Genomic DNA, 27,222 nt, shown 5'->3' on the forward strand with positions numbered 1-27,222 from the left:
CAGAGACCCTGTGGATAAAACAGGATGCAGTTAAAAAGAAGCCAGCCAAGGCTGGGTGTGGTGGCTCATGCATGAAACCCCGTCTCTACTAAAAATACAAAAATTAGCTGGGCATGGTGGCAGGCACCTGTAGTTCCAGCTACTCTAGAGGCTCAGGTGGGAGAATCACTTGAACCCGGGAGGCGGAGGTTGCAGTGAGCCGAGATCATGCCAGTGCACTCCAGCCTGGGTGATATGAACGAAACTCTGTCTCAAAAAAAGAAAAAAGAAAAAAGAAAAAAAGCCAGTCAAAAGCCACCAAAACCAAGATGGCTCCGAATGTAACCTCTGGTCATCCTCACTGCTCATGATACGCTCATTGTAATGCACTGGCATGCTAAAAGATACTCCCACTGGTGCCATGACAGTTTACAAATGCCATGGCAGTGTATGGAAGTTACCCTATATAGTCTAAAAATGGGAGGGACCGTCAGTTCCGGGGAAATCTCTGCCCCTTTCCTGGAAAACTCATGAATATTCTACCCTTTGTTTAGCATATGGATCAAGAAATAACTATAGGTTTACTCAGTCAAGTAGCCCATACTGATGCTTTGTCTATGGAATAGTCATTTTTTTTACTCTGTGGACTTGCACCAAATTCTTTCTTGCATGAGATCCAGGAACATTTTCTTGGGGTCTGGATTGGGACCCCTTTCCAGTAACACTTTGGATGCCAAGACAGGAGGACTGCTTGAGCCCAAGAGTTAGAGGTTGTAGTAAGCTGTGACAGCACCACTGCACTCTAGCCTGGGTGACAGAGCGAGACTCTGTCTAAAGAAAGGAAAAAAAAAAAAGCCCTGAAGGATCACATTGCAGTGTCAGGAGATGGTGTGAGGTTTGTGCTGAGTGGAGTCCAGTACTTGTTGCCACTACTTTGAAAGCAACCTCGAAGTGCCTTTTAGATGAAGGGAAGAGCTGACATCCTAACAACACAGACTTAATAGAGAGGTCAGGACCGCCCATTTGGGAAAACCATCCCAGGGTCGTTACTACAGTCCAAGATGACATCATCAGCCACAAAATGCTTTTCAAATATCAGGTTCAATACTACTTGTTCTTGATTAAAAGCTTTCCTGGGGTGGCAATGTAGTTTGTTGTTGTTGTTGTTGTTTTTATGCAGGGTCTCCCTCTGTCTACCTCCTGGGCTCAAGTACTTCTCCTGCCTCAGCCTCCTGAATAGCTGAGGGCACCATGCCCAGCTAATTAAAAAAAAAAAAATTGGGGCTGGGCACGGTGGCTCATGCCTGTGACTCAGGACTTTGGGAGGCCGAGGCAGGCGGATCATGAAGTCAGGAGATCAAGACCATCTAGCTAACATAGTGAAACCCCATCTCTACTAAAAATACAAAAAATTAGCCAGCATGGTGGCAGGTGCCTGTGGTCCCAGCTACTCGGGAGGCTGAGGCAGGAGGAAGGCATGAACCTGGGAGGTGGAGCTTGCAGTGAGCCGAAATCATGCCACTGCACTCCAGCCTGGCTGACAGAGCGAGACTCTGTCTCAAAAAAAAAAAAAAAGAAAAAAAAAATTTTGGCTGAGGCAGGAGAATCGCTTGAACCCGGGAGGTAGAGGTTGCAGTGAGCTGAGATCATGCCATTGCACTCCAGCCCAGGTGATTCCATCCAGAAAAAAATTTTTTTAAAAGTGACAAAGCCTTGCCATGTTGCCCAGGCTGGTCTCGAACTCCGGGGCTCAAGTATCCTTCTGCCTTGACCCCGCAATGTGCTGGGATTACAGGTGTGAGCCACTGTACCTGGCCTCAACATAGTTTTTTGTTTGTTTTTGTTTTTTTGGTGGAGATAGGATTCCGCCACATTGCCCAGGTTGGCAGGTTGATCTCATACTCGGGGGCTCAAGAGATCTACCTGCCTTGGCCTCCTGAAGTGCTGGGACCACCACGCTTGGCCTCAACATAGTTCTTAAATACAGCAATTGTTAGGGTTAAATCTATGGTTTGATTCTGACATAGTATATTTATGCTTTAAGTGGATGACTTTCTTTTATTTTGAGATGGAGTTTCACTCTTGTTGCCCAGGCTTGAGTGCAATGGTGCGCTCTCGGCTCACAGCAACCTCTGCCTCCCAGGGTCAAGCGATTCTCCTCTCTCAGCCTCCTGAGTAGCTCAGATTACAGGTACCTGCCACCACGCCCAGATAATTTTTTTGTATTTTTAGTAGAGATGGGGTTTCACCATGTTGGCCAGGCTGGTCTCAAACTCCTGACCTCATGATTCACCCGCCTCAGCCTCCCAAAGTGCTGGGATCACAAGCGTGAGTCACCATGCCCAGCTGACTTTCATTTATTTATATAACCACAGAGGTCTTCTAGAATAGATGGATCTAGGGTTGACTCCTGAGAGTCACTCTTCTGTGAGGAAGGAAGTGTTTGCCTCCAAAGCTCCTTCTTTCAATGGAATGAAACAGATACTGTACCAGAGTCACTTCTGAAACAGAAGGAGGTGACTACTAAGAATTTAGGTGTACGAAGTGCTTCAGCCTTCCCTGAGATGCCATGAACTTTGCAAAAGCATTTAGTAATAATGGATACTATTTACCCTTTGCTTTCATGGTTTGAGAAAGCTAGTTTTGTAGTTTTATTTCAATTCCTTTTTTTTTTTTTTTTTTTTTTGAGACGGAGTCTCGCTCTGTCGCCCAGGCTGGAGTGCAGTGGCCGCATCTCAGCTCACTGCAAGCTCCGCCTCCCGGGTCTACGCCATTCTCCTGCCTCAGCCTCCCGAGTAGCTGGGACTACAGGCGCCCGCCACTTCACCCGGCTAGTTTTTTGTATTTTTTAGTAGAGACGGGGTTTCACCGTATTAGCCAGGCTGGTCTCGATCTCCTGACCTTGTGATCCGCCCGTCTCGGCCTCCCAAAGTGCTGGGATTACAGGCTTGAGCCACCGCGCCCGGCCTCAATTCCTTAAGAGAAAGTATAGATTTAAAAATCCTGAAGATCTGTGTATATGTGTCATGTCCATACACCCATGACTGATAACTTCTCAGTTTCCACTTCCACAATGTTCTTTTGTTTCATACAATTTATTTGTGAGGACAAAAAGAGTCATCCTCTTAAAACTGCCCTTTTTTTTTTTTTTTTTTTTTTTTGAGATGGAGTCTTGCTCTGTCGCCCAGGCTGGAGTGCACTGGTGCGATCTTGACTCACTGCAACCTCCGCCTCCCGGGTTCAAGCAATTCTCCTGCCACTCCTGAGTAGCTGGGATTACAGGTGCTCACCACCCGCCTGGCTAATTTTTTTTTTTTTTTGTATTTTTAGTAGAGACAGGGTTTCACCATGTTGGTCAGGCTGATCTCGAACCCCTGACCTTGTGATCTGCCCGCCTCGGCCTCCTAAAGTGCTGGTATTACAGGCGTGAGCCACCGCGCCTGGCCACAGTTTTTTTTTTTTTTTTTTTCTTGAGATAGAGTTTCAGCCTGTCGCTCAGGCTGGAGTGCAGTGGCACTATCTTGGCTCACTGCCACCTCCATCTCCTGGGCTCAGGCGATTCTTGTTCCAGCAGCCTCTTGAGTAGCTGGGACCACAGGTGTGTGCCACCATGCCTGGCTAATTTTTGCATTTTCAGTAAAGATGGGGTTTCATCGTCTTGGCCACTCTGGTCTAGAACTCCTGGCCTGAGGGGATCCACCTGCCTCAGCCTCCCAGAATGCTGGGATTACAGGCATGAGCCACTGCACCCGGCTCCAAATTGCACATTTTAATCATGTTTCTCTCTCATTTATAGGAGCTCCTATTCAGGGTCTCTTGAATTAGGTTAAAACTTCTGAATGTTTGCTTGAAAGCTTTCCAACATTTTATTTACTTATCTACACTGATTTTCTGTTCCCTCTTCCAACCCCAGTCTTTGTTTTTATCTGGAAAGGAAACGTTTACTCATTGAAAAATGTACCCCTCTCTCTACATCAGAAGATTCACATTCTCTGTGAAATCTTTCTTGTTAATTCTCACTTGGCTTTGTGCTGGCCCCTATTGCCCTAGCAATGCCTCAGTGTCCATGTTCACATACCTCTCCAACATTTGAAATTCATTCTCTGTGTTTTATAGATTTGTTAATCTGTAATTACATTGCATATATTCATTATCCTATTTCTTCTCCTGACTTGAACCTCCTCAACTAACCACCCCCTCAAGGAAGGCATCCAGTGTCCTTAGAACATTACATAGCTAAATACAATGACCCAATCTGTAAAGAAGGTGGTACATATCATCAAGGTGGATGAAATAAGTCAATTAGAATGGTGAACCGGGAAAAGACACTAAGAAAGTAGGTAAGGATGGAAGACCAAAATGCATTGCACATCATCGAGACCATCAGGAGACATGTCTATGAATTGGTGTGCAGTGAAATATTCCCCTAAGAAGTGTTTTTAACTCTTTCACATTCAAGACAATATACATATATCTTGGACGAGGACACAATGACCAGCTCTGTAAAGGGAAGCAGGGGTGTTGAGTCCAATTTCTAACTCCTCCACTGGTTCACTGACTAGGAGATGGTGAGCAACCATCTTCATTCTTCAGTGTTTAATTCTATTTGCAAAATAGGTATTTTCTTTTTTTTGAGACACAGTTTCACTCTTGTTGCCCAAGCTGGAGTGCAATGGTGTGATCTCAACTCACTGCAACCTCTGCCTCCCAAGTACAAGCAATTCTCCTGTCTCAGCCTCCCAAGTAGCTGGGATTACAGGCATGTGCCGCCACACCTGGCTAACTGTTTTGTATTTAGCAGAGATGGGATTTCACCACGTTAGTCAGGCTGGTCATGAACTCCTGATTTCAGGTGATCCACCTGCCTTGGTCTCCCAAAGTGCCGGGATTACAGGCATGTGCCATTGTGCCCGCCCAGGTATTTTCATTTTTAAACTCACTGTCTACCTACTCTTACCCAGTTTAATAGCTTGAAATATTTCTAAATTTGAGACTCATAGCACCATTCACCAACTCTACATCTTCACTTGGGTGTGTCTCCTGGACATCTCATATTTAATATCTCTAAAACCAAACTCTTGTTTTTCACTCCCCAAGCTGGCTCCATCCTATTTCAGTAAATGGCAATTCCATCCTTCCAAAAACCTTGATTTTGATCTGTCCCTCATATCTTACGTCCAATCTATCAGCAAATGTTACCATTTTTACCTTCAAAATATATTCAGAATACAACTGCTTCCCATCACCTCCCTAGACCCCACCTTGGCCTAAGCCAATATCATCTTTCACTAGGATTATCACAATAGCCTCTCGACTATTTCCCTGCTTCCACCCTCAGCGCCTACAGTCTACTAAGCTAGCCTTTTGAAAAGGAAAGGCAGATTGTGTTACATCTCTGCTTAAACCCCTACACTGACTTCTCATCTCATTCTGAATAAAACCCAAAGCTCTTTGCATGGAATTCAAAGCTCAACACAGTTTTGTTCTAGAGCTCTTTGAATTTGTCTCATAACACACTCTCCTCTCTCATTTATTCAGCTCCAGCCACAGGGGTTCCCTAGAACATGCCAGCCACTTTATCTAATTAGCATTCCATCCCACCACACTTTAGTCACCTACTCTTCTTTATTTTTCTAAACAGCACCTATCATTACCTAACATATTTATTTTTTGTCTTGTCCCACTAGAATATGTCAGGGGGACAAGAATATCTCATGCTCCCACCCATAAGAACAGGGGTGTCATCTGTCTTCTTCACTGTTTTTCCCCAGCACCTAGCACAGAGCTTTTGTATGTAACAACAGTAATTTCTAAGTAGGAAATTCAAAGGCTTTTTTCACTTCATTACAAACGAACAAACGAACGCAGTGGCTCACACCTGTAATCCTAGCACTTTGGGAGGCCAAAGCGGGCAAATCACTTTCTTGAGGTGAGAAGTTCAAGACCAGCCTGGCCAACAGGGCAAAACCCCATCTCTACCAAAAATACAAAAATTAGCTGGGTGTGGTGGTGAGTCCCTGTAGTCCCAGTTACTCGGGAGGCTGAGGCAGGAGAATCGCTTGAACCCAGGAGGCAGACTGTAGTGAGCTGAGATTGTGCCACTGAACTCCAGCCTGGGTGACAGAGCAAGACTCTGTCTCAAAAAACAAAAACAAAAACAAAGAAGCAAACAAAAAAACTGTTCTAGTTGCTCAGACACACAGTCTTAAAATAACAAAAATACTTTTAGAATGAAGCTAGATTCCACAGCATCAATCAGGAATTTCCAGTGTAGGAAATGATGAACTACCATGTTCAAACATACAGGCTTTACAGGTGCATCAGAATCACAAGCACGTGGCAGAGTTCATGTGTCCAATTAAGTGAACATTCTTGCTACATGTTCAGCAGCTTATAAACAGATGGTGACCCACACCAGACTGCCTTGATGACTCTGCTTGGAAAAAAGGCATTACGTCACTGACTGGAGAATCTCAAAGCATATGTCCGGGCAGGTGACACACACATAGCTCAGGCTGTGATTGCTAAACCACTTCCACAGCCAAACGAGGAAAACCATCTCATGACCAGCTCTCAGGGGAATTCTCCGAATCTGACAGTCACCTCTAACTCCTCTGCCAGCTAAGATTAAGGGGTCTAGTGATGTTACACTCCTCAAATGTGCATTTTTTTTTTTTTTGAGGCAGAGTCTTGCTCTGTTGCCCAGGCTGGAGTGCAGTGGTGTGATCTTGGCTCACTGCAACCTCCACCTCTCTGGTTCAAATGATTCTCCTGCCTCAGCCTCCCGAGGAGCTGGGACTACAGGCGCCCGCCACCATGCCTGGCTAATTTTTGGGGTTTCACTACGTTGGCCAGGTTGGTCTCCAATTCCTGACCTCAGGTGATCCACCCGCGTCGGCCTCCCAAAGTGTTGGGATTACAGGCGTGAGCTACCGCGCCCCGCCTCAAATGTGCATTTGTGATACCTTTTCGTAAATGTTTATTCAAATATTTATTCACGAATAAAGCAAGAAAATGGGATTTGTTTAAATTCAATTTCTAGGTCCAAGGCAACCTATTACAGCTGTCCCTAATACTGGACCTCCGGGTTGTCCTCAGTGCCACCTCCTACAGTGTCCTCAAACACCACCCCTACCATACTGAGCCCCCAATCTGTCACCCCTCCGAGCAATACTCCCCAACTTTCAACGCCCTAAACAGCTCCTTTGTTATCGTCAAGCACTAGAAACCCCTCATGTCATTCTTACCCCTAAAGACCGTTCTTGTCACCAATTCCCCATTCAGACTTTCCCTATGAACCGCTCTAAGCGCTCTCAACTATCAGCCACACCCCCAAACAGCCCTCAGTAAGAGCCCTACACTATCAGCCAGACGTTTCCCGCCACCAACGCTCCCGAGACCCCACTCCTGTCACCAGTTCCCCGAACATTCCTTCCTGGGGTCGCAGATACTGCTCACAGACGTCCCCGTAACCAACTTCATCACCTCCGTAGCCTAGGATCCTCCGAGGGGGCCATCCGCTGCCCCGCCCCTTTACGTGCGGCCCGGCCCCTTGGCGCGGCGTCCTGGCAAATAGCGCCGGAAGCCCCGCCCCCGACCGGTTGCTAGGCTCCGATAGCCGGAAGTCCCGCCTGCCGTGTAGTCGCCGCCGTCGCTGCCGCTGCTGCTGTCGTTGTTGTTGTGGTCGGTGCGCTGAGCTCCGCGGCTCCGAGAGCCGGTTCCGTCCCTTTCCCGCCGCCGCCATGAAGTGGATGTTCAAGGAGGACCACTCGCTGGGTAAGCACTTGGCCGTCGGCCCGGCTGCTGGTGGCCGGGGCGGCGGGTGGGCCCCCTCCCCCACTGTGGCGGCCCTGGTTCGGGTGGAGTGGGGCGGATGCCCTGCTCCGGTCTCGAGTCGCCCGGGCCCTGGTGCCTGGGGCAGCCGCCTCCTGACCCCGTGTCACCCTCCGCGGGCCCTGCTGGGAGCAGTAGGGGACAGGACCGCGGCCGCAGGGACGCCGGAACCAGGGCCTGGGCTGTGCGCAGGGCGCAGGAGGAGGAGGGCCGGGGGCCGGAAACCGACCGGGGGGCAGGCGCAGCCGTCAGCCCTGTTTGTTTCTCCCACAGAACACAGATGCGTGGAGTCCGCGAAGATTCGAGCGAAATATCCCGACAGGGTTCCGGTGAGTGTTTGGACTCTCCGCCCCCTCACCTCGCTGTCACCTCTGTCGTCTGGGACCCGTAATAGGCCCCAGGCCATTCAACAGTTGACAAGTTGAGATTCCAGTCCCAGTTAATAGTAACTGACAGGCCAGACCGGGATGAGGCGTCCCAGGGCCGGGGCGTGAGGGGCTCGGGCTGGTGCTGTTCAGGGTGCCTCAGTGCTGCATCTCCCGATCTAGGACAGCGAGCCGTCTGCAGCCTCGGGGCTCCCTGGCCAATTATGTAAGGAACGATGTTCTAGGACAGGGCAACAGGTCACTGCCACTTTTGGGAATGGTGGTGGAGCGAGACTGTCACTTTGGTCTTGGAAGTGGTACTTGAGTCTCAGGACGTTCATCTTTTACTTTGAGCCTCCATCTTTACCTAACTTCTAGCTCCGTTACCTCACCTTGACCCTGTCATCCTTGCCTGACCAAAATAATGTGAAAAGCGCTGAAAACCCTTCTGCCATGTTTTCTTCTTAGTCAATAATAAATATGATGTTATATTTCTTTCATGGTTGGGGAGACAGTTTTGTAATCCTTATTAATTTTTAATGGACATTAAGGCCTGTTATTGTAGCTCTTTGCTTGTGAATAATTCGTCTTAGGAAAGGAGTAGGAGGGACGGATTTGAAACTTGTTCAGAGAGGAGCAACAGGCCAAATGAAGAGCTTGGTTCTTGACTGGCTGAAATTCCAGGCATTCCCATTAGTCCATCCGTTCTTGTCTCCTGTGTTCCTTGGGAACACAGTAGTGTTTCTTGTAGTGTGAAGGTGGATCCATTCTGGGGTCCTAGAGTAACGGACCATGGATGAAATCCTCCCTAGATACTCTTAGGTCTGCCCAGATAAAATGTGGAAAAGCTTAGTAGTAAGGGCTGCATTTCTCTTACATAATTGACCACAGAAAAGCACTTACCGTTTCCCTATAACACATTTATATCAATTCTTAACCTCCAGAGCGTGTGGTTTATTAAGCCAAAGACATATTTTCTCCTGCTATGCAGTTTCCCACCCACCTCCTTGCCCACACTCTGTTCGTCAGCTCCTCAGCCATGTGAGGCCAGAGCCTCCCTTTAGGAAACGCAGTCCTGACCTCTCTTTACTTTCCCAGGTGATTGTGGAAAAGGTCTCAGGCTCTCAGATTGTTGACATTGACAAACGGAAGTACTTGGTTCCATCTGATATCACTGTGGCTCAGTTCATGTGGATCATCAGGAAAAGGATCCAGCTTCCTTCTGAAAAGGCGATCTTCCTGTTTGTGGATAAGACAGTCCCACAGTCCAGGTGAGAGGTGTTTACTAGATGGGCCCTCTGGTATTAGACATCTGGTTGGCTGCTTACGAAACTCCAAACCTTTGGAAGTCTGAAAACTCTTAGGGGTCCTGACTAGAAATCTGTATTTTGTGCTCCCTGACATCAGGGGCTCCAGGAAAATAATGGCTGCAATACATAAGAGTGCATTTTGGATTCAGAAAATAGAACAAGGCCTGGACTTTAAAAAAAATGATGAAACTCAGCCTAACATCTCCAAGAATCTTTTAAAACAGTTGAGAACTTATTTAGGCTTAAGCTATAGGTAGAACTGAGGCCTGAAATGAGGTTTTGTTTCCCGAAGGCAGTCCTGGCACGCTCCTCCACTGGGAGCCTGTGGGCCCTGCTGAGGCTCACTCAGTTAATCATCCAGTTTGCTTGCTTCCAAACTTGGTCAACTCTTTGACATTGTAAGTGTCTATAGCTGCCTGATCCTCAAGTCTGACAAAATGACTGCTGCACAGTAAAGGGCTCTGAAGTCTTTTTACAGACTCATACCTCCCTTGGTAGCACCTGCTTTGACTGTCAGACTATTGTGCTGCCTGGAAGCAATCTTTGGGACTGTAACTTGTGGCCTGAATGTAGGCAGAGGCATTAGAATTCCCCTTTTCTGTGTATTTGATAGCCCAGCTTTAGTCCCCTGTGGAAAGAGGAAAATGGAGGGGCTCCGTCTGACATCCTAGTCAGTCCTTTCCCATTACTGAGTGGGTAGTTTTAGGCCCTGATCCAGATTCTGGCCCCCACCTCTCCCCTGAGTGTGAGTTCCTGGCCACATCTTATCTTAGTGACCCAATGTAGGTTTCATATACCACCCCCAGAAGTAATACTTCTAAAAGTGAAGGCTTTCAGAAGCCCTGGAAACTAGCCCAATGTTGCCCACATAGGTTCCTGTTGAAAATCCTTGAAGTCTCCAGAAGAGGCCTCTGCCAAATTCCAGTTACTTACTTCTGTTAAAGGTGGAAAGCTCTGGCTATTTTTTGGTCTGATTTCCTCTTTCCCAGTGTCCTCCACCTCCACTTCCTGGTGTCTGATAGAAAGGCAGGGGAGAAATGGAAGCTCCCTCCCTAAGGCCAGCGTTCAACCTGAGGAGACAGCCCAGGGCCTGCCCACTGGACACCACTGGTCTGCCACAGCTGTCGCTCTGGAAGCTGTGGTGTTGCTTGAGGTGATCTTGTCACCCATAGGGCTCTTCCAACCTTCCTTCCCAGGCCTCTGGGCTGTGTCTTCACCTGGGGAGGAAGCCTTGGGCATCCGTGGTTACCCTGGGCTTTCCTTAAGGTGTTTGGGGAGGTAATCTTCTTTCATAACATCTGCAACTTCTGCAGAGTCTTGGTGACCCTGTGTTTCCTACTTCCCGGAGGTGGTGGCTCAGTGGGAGAAAGTAAGTGACTAGGACCTATGGCATTGAGTTTATTTTCCTCAATTCTGATTCTCTGGTTCTTCTCAAAGGAAATGAAGCAGGTTTCTGGAGACCTTCAGATTACTCAGATGGCTCCACAGTAATCTGGCAATTAAAATGGCTACAGGTCTTATCAACTTCCCCTCCCCCATTATCCCTGAGATAGAAATAGAATTGGAAATGAAAAATGATTTTTCAGGGCAGCAGAGACTGCTTCAACCCATTTTCTCTCCAAGTCCCGTTTTCCTTTCCAGTGTGGTGAGAATCAACCCTAAAGCAGATTACACTAGTAACTCAAGTCAGGATTTTAGGGCCGAGTAACCAGAAATCCAAGTCCTGACCCTTCAGGATTTAGTCACCAACTAGGACCCTTTTGCCCAGGCTGTCAGTTCTTTTGGCCCCAGTTAATGACTGTCACCCTACATTTAATGCAACTGTTCATTTTGGGGCTTTATTCTCAGAAAAATTTTTTTTTTTTCAGACAGAGTCTCACTCTGTTGCCCAGGTTGGAGTGCAGTGGTGCAATCTCAGCTCACTGCAATCTCTGCCTCCTAGGATCAAGTGATCCTCCCACCTCAGACTCCCTAATAACTGGGATGGGACCACAAGTGCGTGCCACCACACCGGGCTAAAAATATAAATTTGTTTCTAAACAAAAGAGGCTTGTGACATCATTGGGCTTTATGCAAATGTAAATCAGCCATAAACATAAACAAAAAGTGCCACAGGGTCCTTCCTAAAGCTGGCTATGATTCAGCTTCACCATCTCTTCCCAAGACAATTTGCAGCCTCTTCCTCAGGTCTTTTCAGCCTCCTTAGGGAAGCATGGAGCCTCTCTTAACCTTCATGCAGTGCTTGCTGGCTTCAAAGAGTGGCTGGGGAAATTAGAGAAGGGATGAATTCAAGCCTGCAGGAGCCCTCCCTCTCCGATGACTGACTGGTCTGCATGAAGATCAATCATGTCTGAGGCTGAAGGAGAATAAGTTCTCAGTTATTTCTGCCTTGGAGTGAAAAACAGGCGGTCACCATGTAAAGTGTCATGATTTTTATTTAGAGTAGTTAGTATTAAATATTGATTCTATAAATAGAGACAGAGGCAAGTCCCTAAGTTTTACTTCCTAAATTCAAGTTCTTGTTTCATTTAAAGAAAAGGGAATCACAATGGCCTTTTCCCATTTAGCGTTGGAAAGTTGAACTCTCTGCTTAGGTGCCTGCATCAAGAATCAGGCCAAAAACGGAAGGGGAACCATGCCTTTGTTCAGACACAACTTCAGAAAAAACATCAGTGTACAGGTTTCCTACTCATGGCCTTAGAGGGGAACTCAGACCTGGCAGTCAATGGTCTTTGATCTTTGTTTATTTAGAACATAGATAAGAGTCTTGTTAATCCCCTGTTTAAAATAGAAACAGGAGTATATCATTAAATAAAATATCTCTAAGATACTATTTTTTGTTGTTGTTGAGACGAGGTCTTGCTCTGTCACCCTGGCTGGAGTGCAGTGACACAGTCTTAGCTCACTGCAGCCTTGAACTCCTGGGCTTGAGCACTCCTCCCACCTCACCAGGCTGGTCTCAAACTCCTGGCTACAGGTGATCCTCCTGCCTTGGCCTCCCAGAGTGCTGGAATTATGGGTGTTACCCACCACACCTGTCCAGATATTATAATTTGACATTGGGAAACCTGTGCTGTTTAAGAATATGGTGTTTATTTGCTTCTGGATCTTAAAGAGATCTTCAGTGAAAGGAAGCTGTGATGTCTTGGAAATGAAAAATGATTATCAGGGCAACGGAGACTGCTTCAAAGCCATTTTCTCTCCAAGTCCCATTTGCCTTTCCAATCTGCTGAGAATCCACCCTAAAGCAGCTTATACCAGTAACCCAAGTCAGGTTTTTAGGACAGAGTAACAAGAAATCCAAGTCCTGACCCTTCAGATCCCAATTAATGACTTCACCCCACACTTATTCATCCTTTATTTAGAAATGTGCTTAAAGCACTTGGATCATTTCTGGGTAAATACTTAAGGACAGGACATTTTTTTTTTTTTTTTTTTTTTGAGATGGAGTTTCACTCATGTCGCCCAGGCTAGAGTGCAGTGGCACGATCTCGGCTTACTGGAACCTCCGCCTCCCAGCTTCAAGCGATTCTCCTGCCTCAGCCCCCGAGTAGCTGGGATTACAGGCGACCACCACCACGCCTGGCTAATTTTTTTTGTATTTTTAGTAGAGACGGGGTCTCTACTAAATACAATATGGGGTCTCACCATATTGACCAGGCTGGTCTCTAACTCCTGACCTCAGGTGATCTGCTGACCTTGGCCTCCCAAAGTGCTGGGATTACAAGCGTGGGCGACATGAGTGAAACTCTGTCTCAAAATCAAAACAAAAAAAGGAACAACAACCAGTGGTTAATCTTTATATTTTGGAATCTTGGGGAGCATCAGGGCCTTATTAACTTTGACTGTGAAGCAAGTGCCTCTCCAGGATTGACAGCAGTGGTCATTGCCCTTCCACCTCCTACCACCTATCCTGCCCTGCTGGAGAAGAGATAATCCAAGGTCCAGTGGAAGCACATGGGCTCCAAAGCAGATGGGTGCCCAGGTGTGCTCATCAGCCCAGCCAATTCATGAGTCAATGTAGACCCCACAGCCTCCATGACCTGCCCTTGGTTGGGGTGAACGTAGATTCTCTAGGGATTGGGCATCCACACAGTTCTAGGTCAGCCTTTCCCAATGCATAGAGCTGTTGAGTAGCATAAACTGATGTCTGTCTAGAGTCACATGGCCATTCCTGATGTGGATCCTGCTGTAACTTTCCCTTTTTTATTGCACAGTTTCTCCACTGGAGAAATGGTTTTGCCTGGATCTATGTCCTTCAGTGGAGGGGTTGGGGAGAGGGCTTTAGGGGCAGTTTAAGTTCATTTTCACACAGTACTTCAGGGTCCCACTTCACCTGAGATTCGCTCCATAGCTTGAATCTACCACTGGCTTTACCCATTTTTTTCCTCGCCAGACTCAGAGCTTGGAAGGTGGCAGTGCCTCTGTACGCAGAGCAGCATCTTTCTCAGATGAATGCATGTGATACTTGATGCCACAGGGTGTGCATTTGTGTTAGGGACTGGAGGCCATCTTCAGGTGTTTTCTACAGCCACCTCCCAGCAACTTAGGCAGCAAGGCTTGGAGCTGCAGTGCTGCTTGCGAGTTGTCAGGGCATCCAGCAAGCCTGTGCAGCTTAGCTGGATAGATGCATTAGAGCTGCCTCCGTGCTTCAGGATCCTCAGGCATCCTAGCCTGCTCAGTGCTGTGTATAGCTCAGGCCTCCAAATTCTGAGGGAGAAGTTTATTTTCTCAGAGGTTTGTGGAATGTGTCCCAAACTGACACACCAGCCTTCTGCTAATAGACTGCCTGCTAGTGAGGGTTGCATTTTGTCTCCCTGCACTTCCATTTGAATATCCTTTTAATAGGACTTTTAAAAAATGAGTTAGTTTTTTTTTTAAGTCTGTTTGTGGCCCAGCTCATTTTGGCTGCAGGCCAAGTTATTCTGACTCTGCATGTATGCAGTCCGATCCCATAAGTGCTGTTTTCAAATCAGTCTTGCTTCATGAGACCCAGTAAAGCCTCAAAATTAGATGCATGTTCAGCATTGAGCATTGTCAGTTACCAAGTTCCTTGCCCAAGGGGTATCCTGACTATAAGGACACAGTGCTACTGCCAACTAAGTTTCCACATGAGGTTGTGTATCAGAAAAGGGGAAATATTGGATTCTTAAGTCATTAGGCACTAAGGCATCTAGTTGTCAAATTACAAGATCTGAAGGAGAGAGCCCTAAGACCTTGCTACTCAGCATGTGATGCAGAGACTGGCAGCAGTCGCCTTACCTGGGAGCTTGATGTTCCGATGATTGGTACCAACATTTGTATGAGAAGCACTGTTCTAAGGAAGATCTCTGCAGAAGGTACAAGGACTCTAATGTTAGGTCATCAGAACAGATCTAGCTGTTTGGACATTTGGAGGCAGCAAACCGTGGTGGTCTCCTAGTTTTTTGACCTGGAGTGAATTTAGAATCTCTGTGCCTCAGTTTTCTTATCTATGAACTATGGATTATGGTACTATCTACCTCATAAGGTTGTTTTGAGGATAAAGAGTTAACATATGTAATGTATGAGCAGTGCTTCGCACATACACGTTGCCATTATAGTTAGGATTTTTACTCTCAGCTTCTGTAGCTACTGGGGCACTGCTTAAACAGATTGATGAACCCAAGTTTTACTTAAAAGACAATGGAATCTAAAGCCAGAAAGGAATGGAAAGCCACATGATTGTGGGGCTCTTCTCCTGCCGAGTCAGGGCTCAGTGTCTCAGGACGTGCCTTCAACAGTAGCGGTCCAGTGGTCATTGTTCACCATGGATAGCATACACAGGCCTGGGGGTGGGCTGCTGGTGTTTATGAAGCTCCTCAAATATTTCTAATGTAGCAACGGGATTTAGAATCATTGTATTAGGGCTTCTAACTTGCTAGAAAAGGAGCAGAACTTAGTCTGTTTGGGACCAAACTTGACAAAGGCACTATGGGGCGACTCTGAATTGCACACAATGTCTGCTACTGCATCTAAACCCATCTGGTAATGGCAGTGGGGAGATGTTATGACAGTTGTCATCAGGGTCACCCTGGACACTTGGACAAATGGAGTAAAGAGTTGTGGCAGTAGCTGTAGTTGTTTTCCCATTAGCCTCATTCTGAGGAGTTTCAGAGGAAAGTGGGGTTATTCTCTGGGCCTTCTCAACCACCAGGGTAAAAATCTTGGGACACTCAGCTTTTGTTCAAGCCCTTCTGCTAGTTTCTGGCTTGTCATTTCACTTCCTGGCTCGTCACTCTACTTCCTAATCACATAGCTTTTAAAGATGACCCTCCCTTCTCTCCCACAACAAAAGGTCAAGCATCTTCCTTCTCAACCTGGCTGCAAATGGAATCATCTTAGGCATTTAAAAAATATGCTCATGAGGCTGGGCACGGTGGCTCATGCCTGTAATCCAGCACTTTGGGAGGCAGAGGTGGGTGGATCACCTGAGGTCAGGAGTTCAAGACCAGCCTGGCCAACATGGTGAAATCTCACCTCTACTAAAAAAGAAAAAAAATAATTTAGCTGGGCGTGGTGGCATGCGCCTGTAATCCCAGCTACTTGGGAGGCTAAGACATGAGACTTGCGTGAACCGGAAGGTAGGGGTTGCAGTGAGCTGAGATCCTGCCACTGTACTCCAGCCTGGGCGACAGAGCAAGACTCTGTCTTAACAAAACAAAACATAGTGATGATTTCGTTGGTCTGGGTAGCGCTTGGGCGTGGAGATGTTTTTAAAGCTCTCCAGTAAGATTCTGAAGCGCAGCCAAGGCTGCGGCCCACGGCTGCAGGTGTTGTTCCTCCCTCTACCCACTGCCCCCTAAGTCCTGTCCTGGGGCAGTGCTGTCAGTAGAAACGGATGCCAGCCACATATGTAATTTAAGCATTTTGTAGTAGCCACATTAATGTAACTTTTTTTTTTTTTTTTGGAGACAGTTTTGCTCTCGTTGCCCAGGCTGCAGTGCAGTGGCACGATTTTGGCCCACTGCAGCCTCCACTTCCCAGGTTCAAGCGATTCTCCTGCCTCAGCCTCCCGAGTAGCTGCGCCACCACGCCTGGCTACTTTTGTGTTTTTAGTAGAGACGGGTTTCACCATGTTGGTCAGGTTGGTCTCAAACTCCTGACCTCAGGTGATGCGCCCACCTTGGCCTCCCAAAGTGCTGGGATTACAGGCGTGAGCCACTGCGCCTGGCGGAAATTAATTTTAATGATATATTTTATTTGACCCAGTATATACATAATTTTATCATTTCAGTATGTAATCAAAATAGAGCTATTTTGCTGCATTTTGATACTAAGTCTGAAATCTTTTTTATGTTTTACACTGCACATCCCAATTCAGATGAGCCACATTTTCAAGTGCTGAATGCAGCTAGTGGCTACTGTGTTGTAGCAGCGATACAGGACATTTCAGTCATAGCAGAAATTTCTGTTGAACAGTTCTGTTCCAGGGAGTCCTTATTTTACAAATTCCAGGCTAAGAGATCCTCACAGGGAGCACCGTTTTTATTGTACAAGATGCCGATGACAGGTTGTTTCATATTCATAATCAGCCCTCCCCCACATTGTTACTTAATAATTCTCATCTACCCACACAGCCATCCGAGCTAAGCTTGCAAATGGGGCAGGAAGAATAGGAAAAAAAAACTCAAAACCTCCCCCTTCATAAATGTGGTATTCGTCCATGTTTACATGGAGGTCCCACTCAGCTCTTGAGGAGCAAAGCAGCAGGTGGGGCAGTCACTGCTTCCTCAGGTTGAGGCCTTGGACTGCTCCTTATCTTCCCCACTGGCCCTTGGTTTATGAGTCCCCCTTTTAAGGATCTGTTGTGACCGACCTAGCTGGGCTAGTGACCTCAGATGTCTTAGACTGAGCATCTTACTACTGTTTCTGGTTGACCCCTCCACTCATGGTCTTAACACATTTGCACCTCCTCTCATCTCAGAGAGTACAGTCACGGGGCAGAGCTTGCATAGGGATCCAGGTGTTACTAGTCTTACTCTGGAGCTGGTCCAGCTCAGTTTCATGGCACAGAACTAGATTAGGTCTCCACTGTGCAGTCTGTTTTACCACTTAGGGAAAGCCAGCTTTCCTACCCACACACGTTTAGTTTGAAGACTATCTATTTTTGGAAGGTTCTTTGGGAGGTTGGGCAGGCTTCTTTGGATCCCAGATACATTTACAGCTTTTTGCATTAAGTGTGCGGAAAATAACTTCTCTTTGATGATGATGATACAGATCTTTGGGGGCACAGGGGTTTAGCTGGGGAGCTTCTATGATAATGAACCCAAACTACTGTTCCTTGCTAGGGTCCTTTACCCACACAGAGGTGAGCCTCTCCGGTTTTTCATTTTGCTTAGTTTCTTCTCTCCTCCTTGGTATTCATGTGTTAACCAGCCAAAGTCCCCTGAAGGAGCTGGCTTCTTTAAAGGATTTACTTGGGAGGATGTCAAATGGCTTTGTCTTCTGCAGACTTCATTTATTTTAATCTTTTTATGGCTCCTTTCTTTTTCTTTAAAACAGGATTATAAGCACACAGCAGGTACTGACACCTGAAGTCTTTTCACTAAATTCCTATCCTCAGGCCATCCTTTTTCTCCTGAAACCTGGACTCCAATTTTCAATGATTTTTTTTTGTTTTTCTCTTTCAAGCCTAACTATGGGACAGCTTTACGAGAAGGAAAAAGATGAAGATGGATTCTTGTATGTGGCCTACAGCGGAGAGAACACTTTTGGCTTCTGAGGGCCATTGCTGGGCTAGGTGCACCGTAACTGCTTGTGTATCTTGTAAATAGCCAGCCATTTTCAGTTATTATACCAGAACCTCTTCACATAGACCTATTAGTGCATTTGTAACTGGATTTATTTCTTAATATATTGGAAGGTTTTGTTTCCTTAGATTAGTAAATTATCATACGGAGTTTTATTTTGAGTTGTTCTTTCTGTGCACTGTCCTCATGGCTGTATTATCCAGGAAACTTGTCCTTCTGGAAATCATATTTAATGATACTTCTATATCAAAGTGAGGTAGGCGCGGTATTAAAGTGAAAGGGAAGGTGATACATTTATTCTGGGTTATGCTTGAAGTTTTAGATGGCTAAGTATTAAAATTATCCAAATTAAATCCTTAGCAGTCAGAACACTTGCTTCACTAGAATATGCCAACTGCCAATCATGTTGGACTGAGCTAATTTGTTCCTCTTTCTGAAACTATTAAGGTAAATAATTAACAATAAAAATTATCTCATAAAGGCATTGCACTGTGGCCATGTCCTTTATTCACCTCCTTTTGGATGGGTCGGAGAAGAGGCTCCTACATCTGGCAGGTCAGGAAGAGGGCTTGTGGAGGTCATGGCTGCACACCCTGGGACCGGGAGCCGTGGCCAGGGTCATAAGGAGAGACATTGTTTTGAATAACTAATATGTTCACATGATTGAGGTATCAGGACAATACAAAAAGGTATACACCGAGAAGGCTTGCTCCCGCCAGCTTCCTAACCACCTCTGCCCTTTATGGGAAATTACTTTTACTGGCTTCTTGTTTCTTTTCAGTATTTTAAAAGTAAATAGGATAATTTAAAGGATAGTATAATAACATAGTAAAAAGGATAATTAAATATGAATACATATCCTTACTGTCTTTTCTTTTTTTTTTTTTTGAGGCAGAGTTTTGCTCTTGTCATCCAGGCTGGAGTGCAGTGGTGCAATCTCAACTCACTGCAACCTCCACCTCCCGGGTTCAAGCGCTTCTCCAGCCTTGCCTCCTAAATAGCTGGGATTACAGGCATGTGCCACTATGCCTAGCTACTTTTGTATTTTTAGTAGAGATGAGGTCTTACCATGTTAGCCAGGCTGGTCTCAAACTCCTGACTGCAGGTGATCCACCCACCTCAGCCTCCCAAAGTGCTGGGATTACAGGTGCCCACCACTACACCTAGCTTGTTCTTTTTCTTTTATCTTTTTTTTTTTTTTTTTTGAGATGGCATCTCGCTCTGTCGCCCAGTGGCATGATCTCGGCTCACTGCAAACTCTGCCTCCTGGATTCACACCACTCTTCTGCCTCAGCCTCCTGAGTAGCTGGGACTATAGGCGCCCGCCATCACGCCCGGCTAATTTTTTTGTATTTTTTTTTTTAGTAGAGACGGGGTTTCACCGTGTTAGCCAGGATGGTTTGGATCTCCTGACCTCGTGATCCACCTGCCTTGGCCTCCCAAAATGCTGGGATTACAGGCGTGAGCCACTGCCCCCAGCCTCTTCTTTTTCTTATACAAAGAAAACATATACTTCTACCTACATTGCTTTCTTTCATTTAACATTATATTTTAGTGATCTTTCCGTATCACTTCTGTGCATCCTTTTAATGTTCCTGCGTTCTTTAAGGTACTGCTTTCTACTCCCTTCTTCCTAAAAATCAAGATTAGATTTATCTATGCCCATGAGTTTCATTTCTCACAATTAGTATAGATGTGTAGGCTTGCTAGGACACAAATACATTTGAGAGGAAATGCTTAGTTACTTTCTTAAATCTTCTGCAGACATACTGTGTTGGTGGCTAGAGCACTACACAGACAAGAGTGGAGAAACCAGGTATGTCCCAGCAGTCTAAGGACATGTAATTAAAATGACTCACACTTTCCATTGGAGAAGAAACCTTTAACTTTATTTTACCAAATTATATAAGTAGCTCATCCAAGCTCTCTACTGATGTCACCTTTTTAGTTGGGATCAGAGGAAACATTCTTAATTTGTTACAAACATCTTGTTGGGTCTTTACCAAACTTGAGCTAATAAAATCTGTTTCTCTTTGCTGATAGTTTCACACTAAAAGCAGTTAGACACTGACCTCAGAGTGAGCAAGTAAAGGGAAAGCGAGCTCTGTGTTACTAAAGAATCTTATTTGCAATGACATACTCCCAATTCAAACTGGCCTTAGCATTAAAAAGGCAGTTTATTATTTCGCCTCTCAGAGGGATGGTTCACTGGCTTGAGGTGTAGCTAGAACCAGGGATCAAATAATAACATTAAAACTCCATCTCTTGGTTTTGTTTTTCTCTGTGTTCATGTGATGGCAAAGATGGCCCCATCTTTGGAGTTGCTTAGCAACTCCAGTGGAAGGAAGAACATCTTTTCTGAGAGCACTAACAAAAGTCCCTGAGAGGTCTCTGGCCTTGCTTGGACTACCAAGCAGTCCTGCTTGGGGCAGAGAATGGTGAACCTCTGCCTAAACATATGAACAGAAATAGGATTTTACAGAAATGGAGGAGGGGTGGCTTCCCAAAGGCATTTTGATTATTTGTTTCACAACCACAAACCCACAAATGCAACCGAGAAGAAAATAGCTAAAAAGAAGAAAACCAAAAGGCAAGTATCGCTGAAGCCAATCGTGGTTTTTTGTTGTTGTTGTTTGTTTGTTTTTTGAGACAGAGTCTTGCTGCAGTCGGCCTGGGCTGGAGTACAATGGCACAATCTCAGCTCACTGCAAACTCCACCTCCCGGGTTCCAGCAATTCTCCTGCCTCAGCCTCCCGAGTGGCTGGGATTACAGGTGCACGCCACCATGCCTGGCTAATTTTTGTATTTTTAGTAGAGACAGGGTTTCACTGTGTTGACCAGACTGGTCTTGAACTCCCGACCTCAGGTGACCCACCCATCTCAGCCTCCCAAAGTGTTGGGATTACAGGCGTGAGCCACCGTGCCCAGCCATGTTTTTATTTTAAGTAATTTATAGTTAGCACTTATCGGCCGGGCGCGGTGGCTCACGCCTGTAATCCCAGCTCTCAGGGAGGCAGAGGCGGGAGGATAGCTTGAGCCCAGGAGTTCGAGACCTGCCTGGGTAATATAGCGAGACCCCGTTCTCCACAAAAAGGAAAAAAAAAAAAAAAGACAAAAAAAAAATATATATAGTTAGCACTTATTAAGCACCCTCTAGATACCAGATGATTTACATACATTATCACAATCTTCAACAAGCCACCGTAAGATAGGTAGTGAAGTTTCCACAGCCACACGACTACCGAGAGGCAGAACTGAGACACTAAGTGAAACTGAAGAAGAATGACGTGGTTGGCAATGTCAAATCATTTCATGATGTTGTTTTTTTCTATTTATAATGTGCCTGGGAGGACTCTGGCCTTGCTTGGCGTACCAAACAGCCCCACTTGGAGCAGGGACTGGTGGGAGGGAACGGTGAAACCTTCTTAACCATGTAAATGTAGGATTATACAGACTCCTACAGAATAGGATTAATCATGCTGCATACTAGGGCACAAATACAAATAAAGTACTATCCTGTCTTCCAGGAGGTTTCCGTCTGGCGGTAAACCAACATGTAAAGAATAATTACAAAGCAGTGTTGTAAGTGCTGTAGCAGAAGTACTGGAACAGAGGCCGGAGTAGCTATCGGCTACAAAACAGACCATTGAAGAAAGCAGCACCTATTTGGAATATCAGTCAATAAAAGTGGATTTGTCAATTTTGCCTTTAAAATGTAACATCTAAGTGAAGATTTAAAAAGTTAAAAAAAAAAAAAAGCATATATTCTTCCCCCAAACCCTAATCCTCAAAGACACTAGACTTGTAAAATTGTACAGATGAATTTTATCAAACTAAGGGACCCCTTTCTTAAACTGTTTCAGAGATTAGAAAATGAATAATTATATTCATTTTGAGACTTAAAATCTCAGTGTTAAAACTTTATAAAGATGGTATAAGAGAAAAAGTTATAGCTTTGTCTCATCGACATATAAAAATCATATATATATATTTAAAAGAGATGAGGTCTCACTGTTACACAGGCTGGAGTGCTGTGCTGTGATCACAGCTCACTGTAGCTTCGAATTTCTGGGCTCAAGTGATCCTCCCACCTCAGCCTCCTGAGTAGTGCCTGGCCCCCATGTTTAAAATATAACAGCAATGGCCTGAAAAATGAACTGGATGACCCATGACTCTATAACGGTTATATATGAAAAAACCGATTCCTATATTACACATAAATTCAAGGTGGATTAAATATCTGAATATGAGATGGCCTGGTGGCTCACACCTGTATTGCCAGCACTTTGGGAGGTTGAAGTGGAAGGATCCCTTGAGGCCAGGAGTTTGAGCCCTGGGCAATATAGTGAGACACTGTCTCTACAAAAAATTTAAGAATTAGCTGGGCCCGGTGGTGCATGCCTATAGTCCCAGCTACTCAGGAGGCTGAAGTGGGAAGCTCAAGCAATGAGCCCAAGGAGTTTAAGGTTGCAGTGAGCTATGATTGCACCACTGCACTTCAGCCTGGGTGACCCTGTTGCAAAAAACAAAAACAGGCCGGGAACAGTGGCTCATACCTGTAATCCCAGCACTTGGGAGGCCGAGGTGTGTGGATCACTTGAGGTCAGGAGGTCAAGACCAGCCTGGCCAACATGGTGAAACCCTGTCTCTAGGGCGGGGCGTGGTGGCTTACGCCTGTAATCCCAGCACTTTGGGAGGCCGAGGCAGGCAGATCACAAGGTCAGGAGATCCAGACCATCCTGGCTAACACTGCAAAACCCCATCTCTACTAAAAATACAAAAAATTAGCCGGGCGTCATGGCACACGCCGGTAGTCCCAGGTACTTGGGAGGCTGAGGCAGGAGAATTGCTTGAACCTGGGAGGCAGAGGTTGCAGTAAGCTGAGATTGCGCCACTGCACTCCAGCCTGGGTGACAGAGTGAGGCTCTGTCTCGAAAAAAAAAAAAAAAAAAGAATAAAGAATAAAAAGAAAGAAAAGAAAAGAAAAACCCTGTCTCTACTAAAAATTAAAAAGCCAGACGTGGTGGTGTAATCCCAGCTACTGGGGAGGCTGAGGCAGGAGAATCTTTTGAACCTGGGAGGTGGAGGTTGCAGTGAGCCGAGATCACCGACTCTCAACAACATCAAAACAACAACAATAAAAACAAACCACACAGTAGAAAAATGGGCGAAATACTTTTAAACTGAGATTGGAAAAAAGGAATAACCACAAATTCATTTTGAGACTTACAAAATCTCAATGTTAAAACTTTATAAAGACAACATGAAGCCATGCACAGTGGCTCACGCCTGTAATCCCATCCCAGCACTTGGGGAGGCCAAGGTGGCAGGATCAATTGAGCTCAGTTTTTAAGGCCACAGTGAGCTATAATCATGCCACTTTACTCCAGCCTGGGTGACAGAGTGAAAGCCTGTGTCCAAAACAAAACAAAACCCACAAAAACAAAAAGACAGTGTAAGAGAAAAAAAAATTATAGCTCTCATTTATCAACATAGATAAAGTTTTTATTTTTTTCAAGAGATGGAGTCTCGCTCTGCCACCCAGGCTGGAGTACAGTGGCGTGGTCATATCTCACTGCAGCCTCAAATTCATGGGCTCAAACAATCCTCCTTCCTCAGCCTCCCAAAGTGCTGGCCAGGCTTAAGCTACCATGCCCGGTCTAGCATTTAGATCTTTAATTCACTTTAAATTTATTTTATGTATAATTAATATAGGAATCTACTTTTTTCATATGTATATAATCATTATTTTGTTAATTCCCACAAAAGAGAAAACCTAACAGGTCAGTAAACAAAATTCTTAACATCATTCAAGACCACTGTCATTGTACCAACTCTAGAATGTGCCATTCACAAAGACTAAACTGTGAACAGTGCCTCCTAGAGTTGTGTGGTGTCTACACTGTGTTATTGGTGGCCTTGTAAAAATCTAAAGGAAACTATGGAATATAACTTCATCAAATTGGCTGAAATTAAATTTTCAACAAATGAAATGTTGGTGAGGATGTGAGACATCTAGAATTGTCATAAATGGCTGTTGTGTACGTAAACTGGTACCATCACTTTGGTAAAAAGTTTGACACTGTATCTAGTGAAGTTGAAGGTGCCTGTAATCCATGGCTTAGCGAGTTTCACTTCTAGGTATATATTCCAGAAATATCTCTACATGTGTATAAGAGACATGTAGAAGAATGATCATTGCAACCTTGTTTCAACAAAAAATTGGAAACCAACTAAATGTCCACCACAGGAGAATGGAGAGATATGTGGTATATTTATACAAAGGAATACTGTATAGCAGTTGAAATAACTAGAGCCACATGTGTCAACATAAATAAATCTCCAAAACAGTACTGATAATGAAATAAGCAAGAGGCAGAAGTATATTCAGCATGATCCATTTCTATAAAGTTTAAAAATTTGCAAAACAATTATATTTATTGCTTATAGATATAAACTTAGATAATAAAAGTATAAACCATGCAAGGGAATGAAACATCAACTTCAGGATGGTGGTTCCCTAATGGAGGGAGGGAAATGGGATCAGGAAAGGGTAAATATGGGGTTTCAAACACTAGTCATGTTTTCTTCAAAAAGTAAAAACCTGATGCAAAGATAGCAAAATGTTTACTATTGGGTGGTGGGTGTTTCTTTTTTTTTTTTTTTAAAGACACAGGGTCTCACTATATTGCCCTGGCTGGTCTTGAATTCCTGGGCTCAAATGACCCTTGCACTTTAGCGTCCTGAGTAACTTGGATTACAGGCACATATCACCATGCCCAGCTTCTTTTTACTTTTATGTTTGAAATATTTCATAACTTTTGTTTTAAGTTACACCAGTGAGAATAGAAATTGGGTCCTTCTCAAAGGACAGCATGTGGCTGCCTCCATTTCTCACTTCCTCTTCCCTCCTCAGCTCAAGATAGGCAAGCTTCTACCCCTCCACTTCTCTGCCCCAGAGTTTGCTAGGCTTACCAAAATAACCTTGTCCCCCCACCCACCCCGTGGATACTAGCCACCACACCCAGCTAATTTTCATAATTTTTTTTGTAGCAATGGGGTGTCACTATGTTGCCCAGGCTGGTCTCAAACTCCGGCCTCAAGGGATCCTCCCCAGCACCTGGCCACTTTTTTTTTTTTGGCACCAATCTTCTTTGCCTGTCTTTAATATATTCTAGACTTTACATTACTGTCTCCTGGAAGCTCCTAATTGTCTTTCTCCTGATTTTCCTCTGGTCTCTTAGTCACTCTCGTTTCTATGCTTTTCTACCTGCTCCTGAAGTCTCCATTTCCCCAGGGTTCCCTCCTCACCAGTGTCCCCTCTTCTCCATCTGCACATTCTCTGTAGATGACTTCATCTAACCCATGTCTTTGATGACTCCAAAATTTTTATCTCAATCCTATCTCTCTCCTGAGCACTAAACCAGTCCCTCTAAATGCCCACTCTAGGCCCTTATCCTGCCAAAATCTTAACCTCTGAAACTGGGTACATCTCTGCCTACATCTCCTGGCCCCCCACAAAACCAGCTCCTCTTCCTGGTCTCCTTTCACATCCATGGCATAACGTTCCATTCTGTCACCAACAGGATGACCTGGGAGTCATCCTCAACCACTCCCTCTTCCGCTCCCTGCGTTCGCCTCGCCCTCTGCCTGTTTCTGAATTCAGTCCCTCCCTGTGGTTCCTCAAGCCCGTTGCCTGGGCCTCCTCATTTCTCTCGAAGTTACTACAGTAATCCCCTAACTATGGTCTCCTCACCACCATCCCTGCTCCTGCATTCTGTTCTTGCTACAGCAAAGAGTTATCTTTCTAAAATGTAACTTCATCTTAGCACCCATCTCTCAAAATCCCTGAAGTGCAGAGTGGTCAGGATAAAACTATTCTCCTTTGCGAGGCACTCAGAGTCCTCCCTGCTGTGACCTTCAGCCTCATCCCCAGCGTCTCCCATACTCCACTAGCCCAGCCATGCTGTGCTATCACCTCTAGCCTTTATGATGTTTCTCCACTGCAAATACCCTTCCCTCTAAACTGTCCCCACATGTACCCCCAGTTCTTCTTGCTTGCTGTCCACTAATATTTCCCCTTCACCAGTTCTTTGCTAAGAACGCTGCACCCTTCTCCCAGGTTGGGTATGAGACCTTTGTCACAGTCATCCTCACACTGCGCTCTTCCATTGCAAAGTCACTTGCCCATCTTCCTTTAGTCAGGAGCAACATGAGGACTCTCCCTTATCCTTGTACCCCAGGTGCAGAGCAAAATGCCTGGCACATTGATGGCATCCAGGAGGTGTATGACTGCTCTTACGTGGAACTGAGAGCCTGCTTAACAAGCACCGACACGTCTTACTTTTGCAGCAGCAGCTGAAACACGCTGGCCACGAAGAGGTCTTAAGGCAGGCTTGTGCAATCCCAAAGGTGGCCAGAGGATCTCTTTCAAGGAGAATTTGGAGGGAGGCAACATAAATGTTCTTATTCTCAAAAGACTTATTCTTCATTAAACAGAAAAAAAGAAAGCCTTAAAATGTACAACTTGATTCCCGTTTTCATCTTTATTTCTTATGGTTTGGATATTTGTCCCTGCCCAAATCTCATGTTGAATTGTAATCCTAAATGCTGGAGGTGAGGCCTTGTGGGAGGCGTTGGATCACGGGGCAGATCCCTCCTGACTTGGTACTGTCTTTGTGATAGTTCTCACAATATCCAGTCATTCCAAGGTACGTGGCACCTCCCTCCACTCTCTCTCTTGCTCCTGCTTTCACCATGTAAGACGCCTGCTTCCACTTTACCTTCCATTATGATTAAAGCTTCCTGAGGCCTCCCCAGAGGCAGATGCTAGCACTGTTTCCTCTACAGCCTGCAGAACTGTGAGCCAATTAAACGTCTTTTCTTTTTTTTCTTTTTTTTGAGATGGATCTCACTCTGTCACCCAGGCTGAAGTGAGTGGCGAGATCTCGCTCACTGCAACCT

The 27,222-nt window shown here is 45.4% G+C and overlaps 1 protein-coding gene across 3 annotated transcripts; it reads left to right on the top strand.

The window, feature by feature from the left end:
- Positions 1 to 7,596: 7,596 nt before the first annotated feature.
- On the top strand, positions 7,597 to 27,153 carry LOC105491261 (GABA type A receptor associated protein like 2). 3 transcript variants are annotated; one of them, XM_011757475.3, is made up of 4 exons: positions 7,597 to 7,755; positions 8,086 to 8,141; positions 9,276 to 9,448; positions 26,502 to 27,153. In XM_011757475.3, the coding sequence occupies exons 1-4, from the start codon at positions 7,722 to 7,724 to the stop codon at positions 26,527 to 26,529; spliced, it is 291 nt and encodes a 96-aa protein (XP_011755777.2). In that variant the 5' UTR covers positions 7,597 to 7,721; the 3' UTR covers positions 26,530 to 27,153. The 3 variants fall into 3 exon arrangements, with proteins under 3 accessions (XP_011755777.2, XP_011755778.1, XP_011755776.1); XM_011757476.2 differs by lacking the exon at positions 26,502 to 27,153 and adding an exon at positions 21,786 to 21,958; XM_011757474.2 differs by lacking the exon at positions 26,502 to 27,153 and adding an exon at positions 18,140 to 18,742 and having other exon boundaries at positions 7,599 to 7,755.
- The last annotated feature ends 69 nt before the right edge of the window (positions 27,154 to 27,222 follow it).

Source organism: Macaca nemestrina, chromosome 18 (genome assembly GCF_043159975.1).
Source record: "Macaca nemestrina isolate mMacNem1 chromosome 18, mMacNem.hap1, whole genome shotgun sequence".
Taxonomy (NCBI): Eukaryota; Metazoa; Chordata; class Mammalia; order Primates; family Cercopithecidae; genus Macaca; species Macaca nemestrina.

Bases quoted from the DNA above. Each gene is read 5' to 3' on its own strand.
- LOC105491261 (XM_011757474.2), top strand. From the start codon at position 7,722: ATGAAGTGGATGTTCAAGGAGGACCACTCGCTGG. The intron at 7,756-8,085 runs GTAAGCACTTGG...TTTCTCCCACAG, and splicing joins CAAGGAGGACCACTCGCTGG to AACACAGATGCGTGGAGTCC. The intron at 8,142-9,275 runs GTGAGTGTTTGG...TTACTTTCCCAG, and splicing joins AATATCCCGACAGGGTTCCG to GTGATTGTGGAAAAGGTCTC.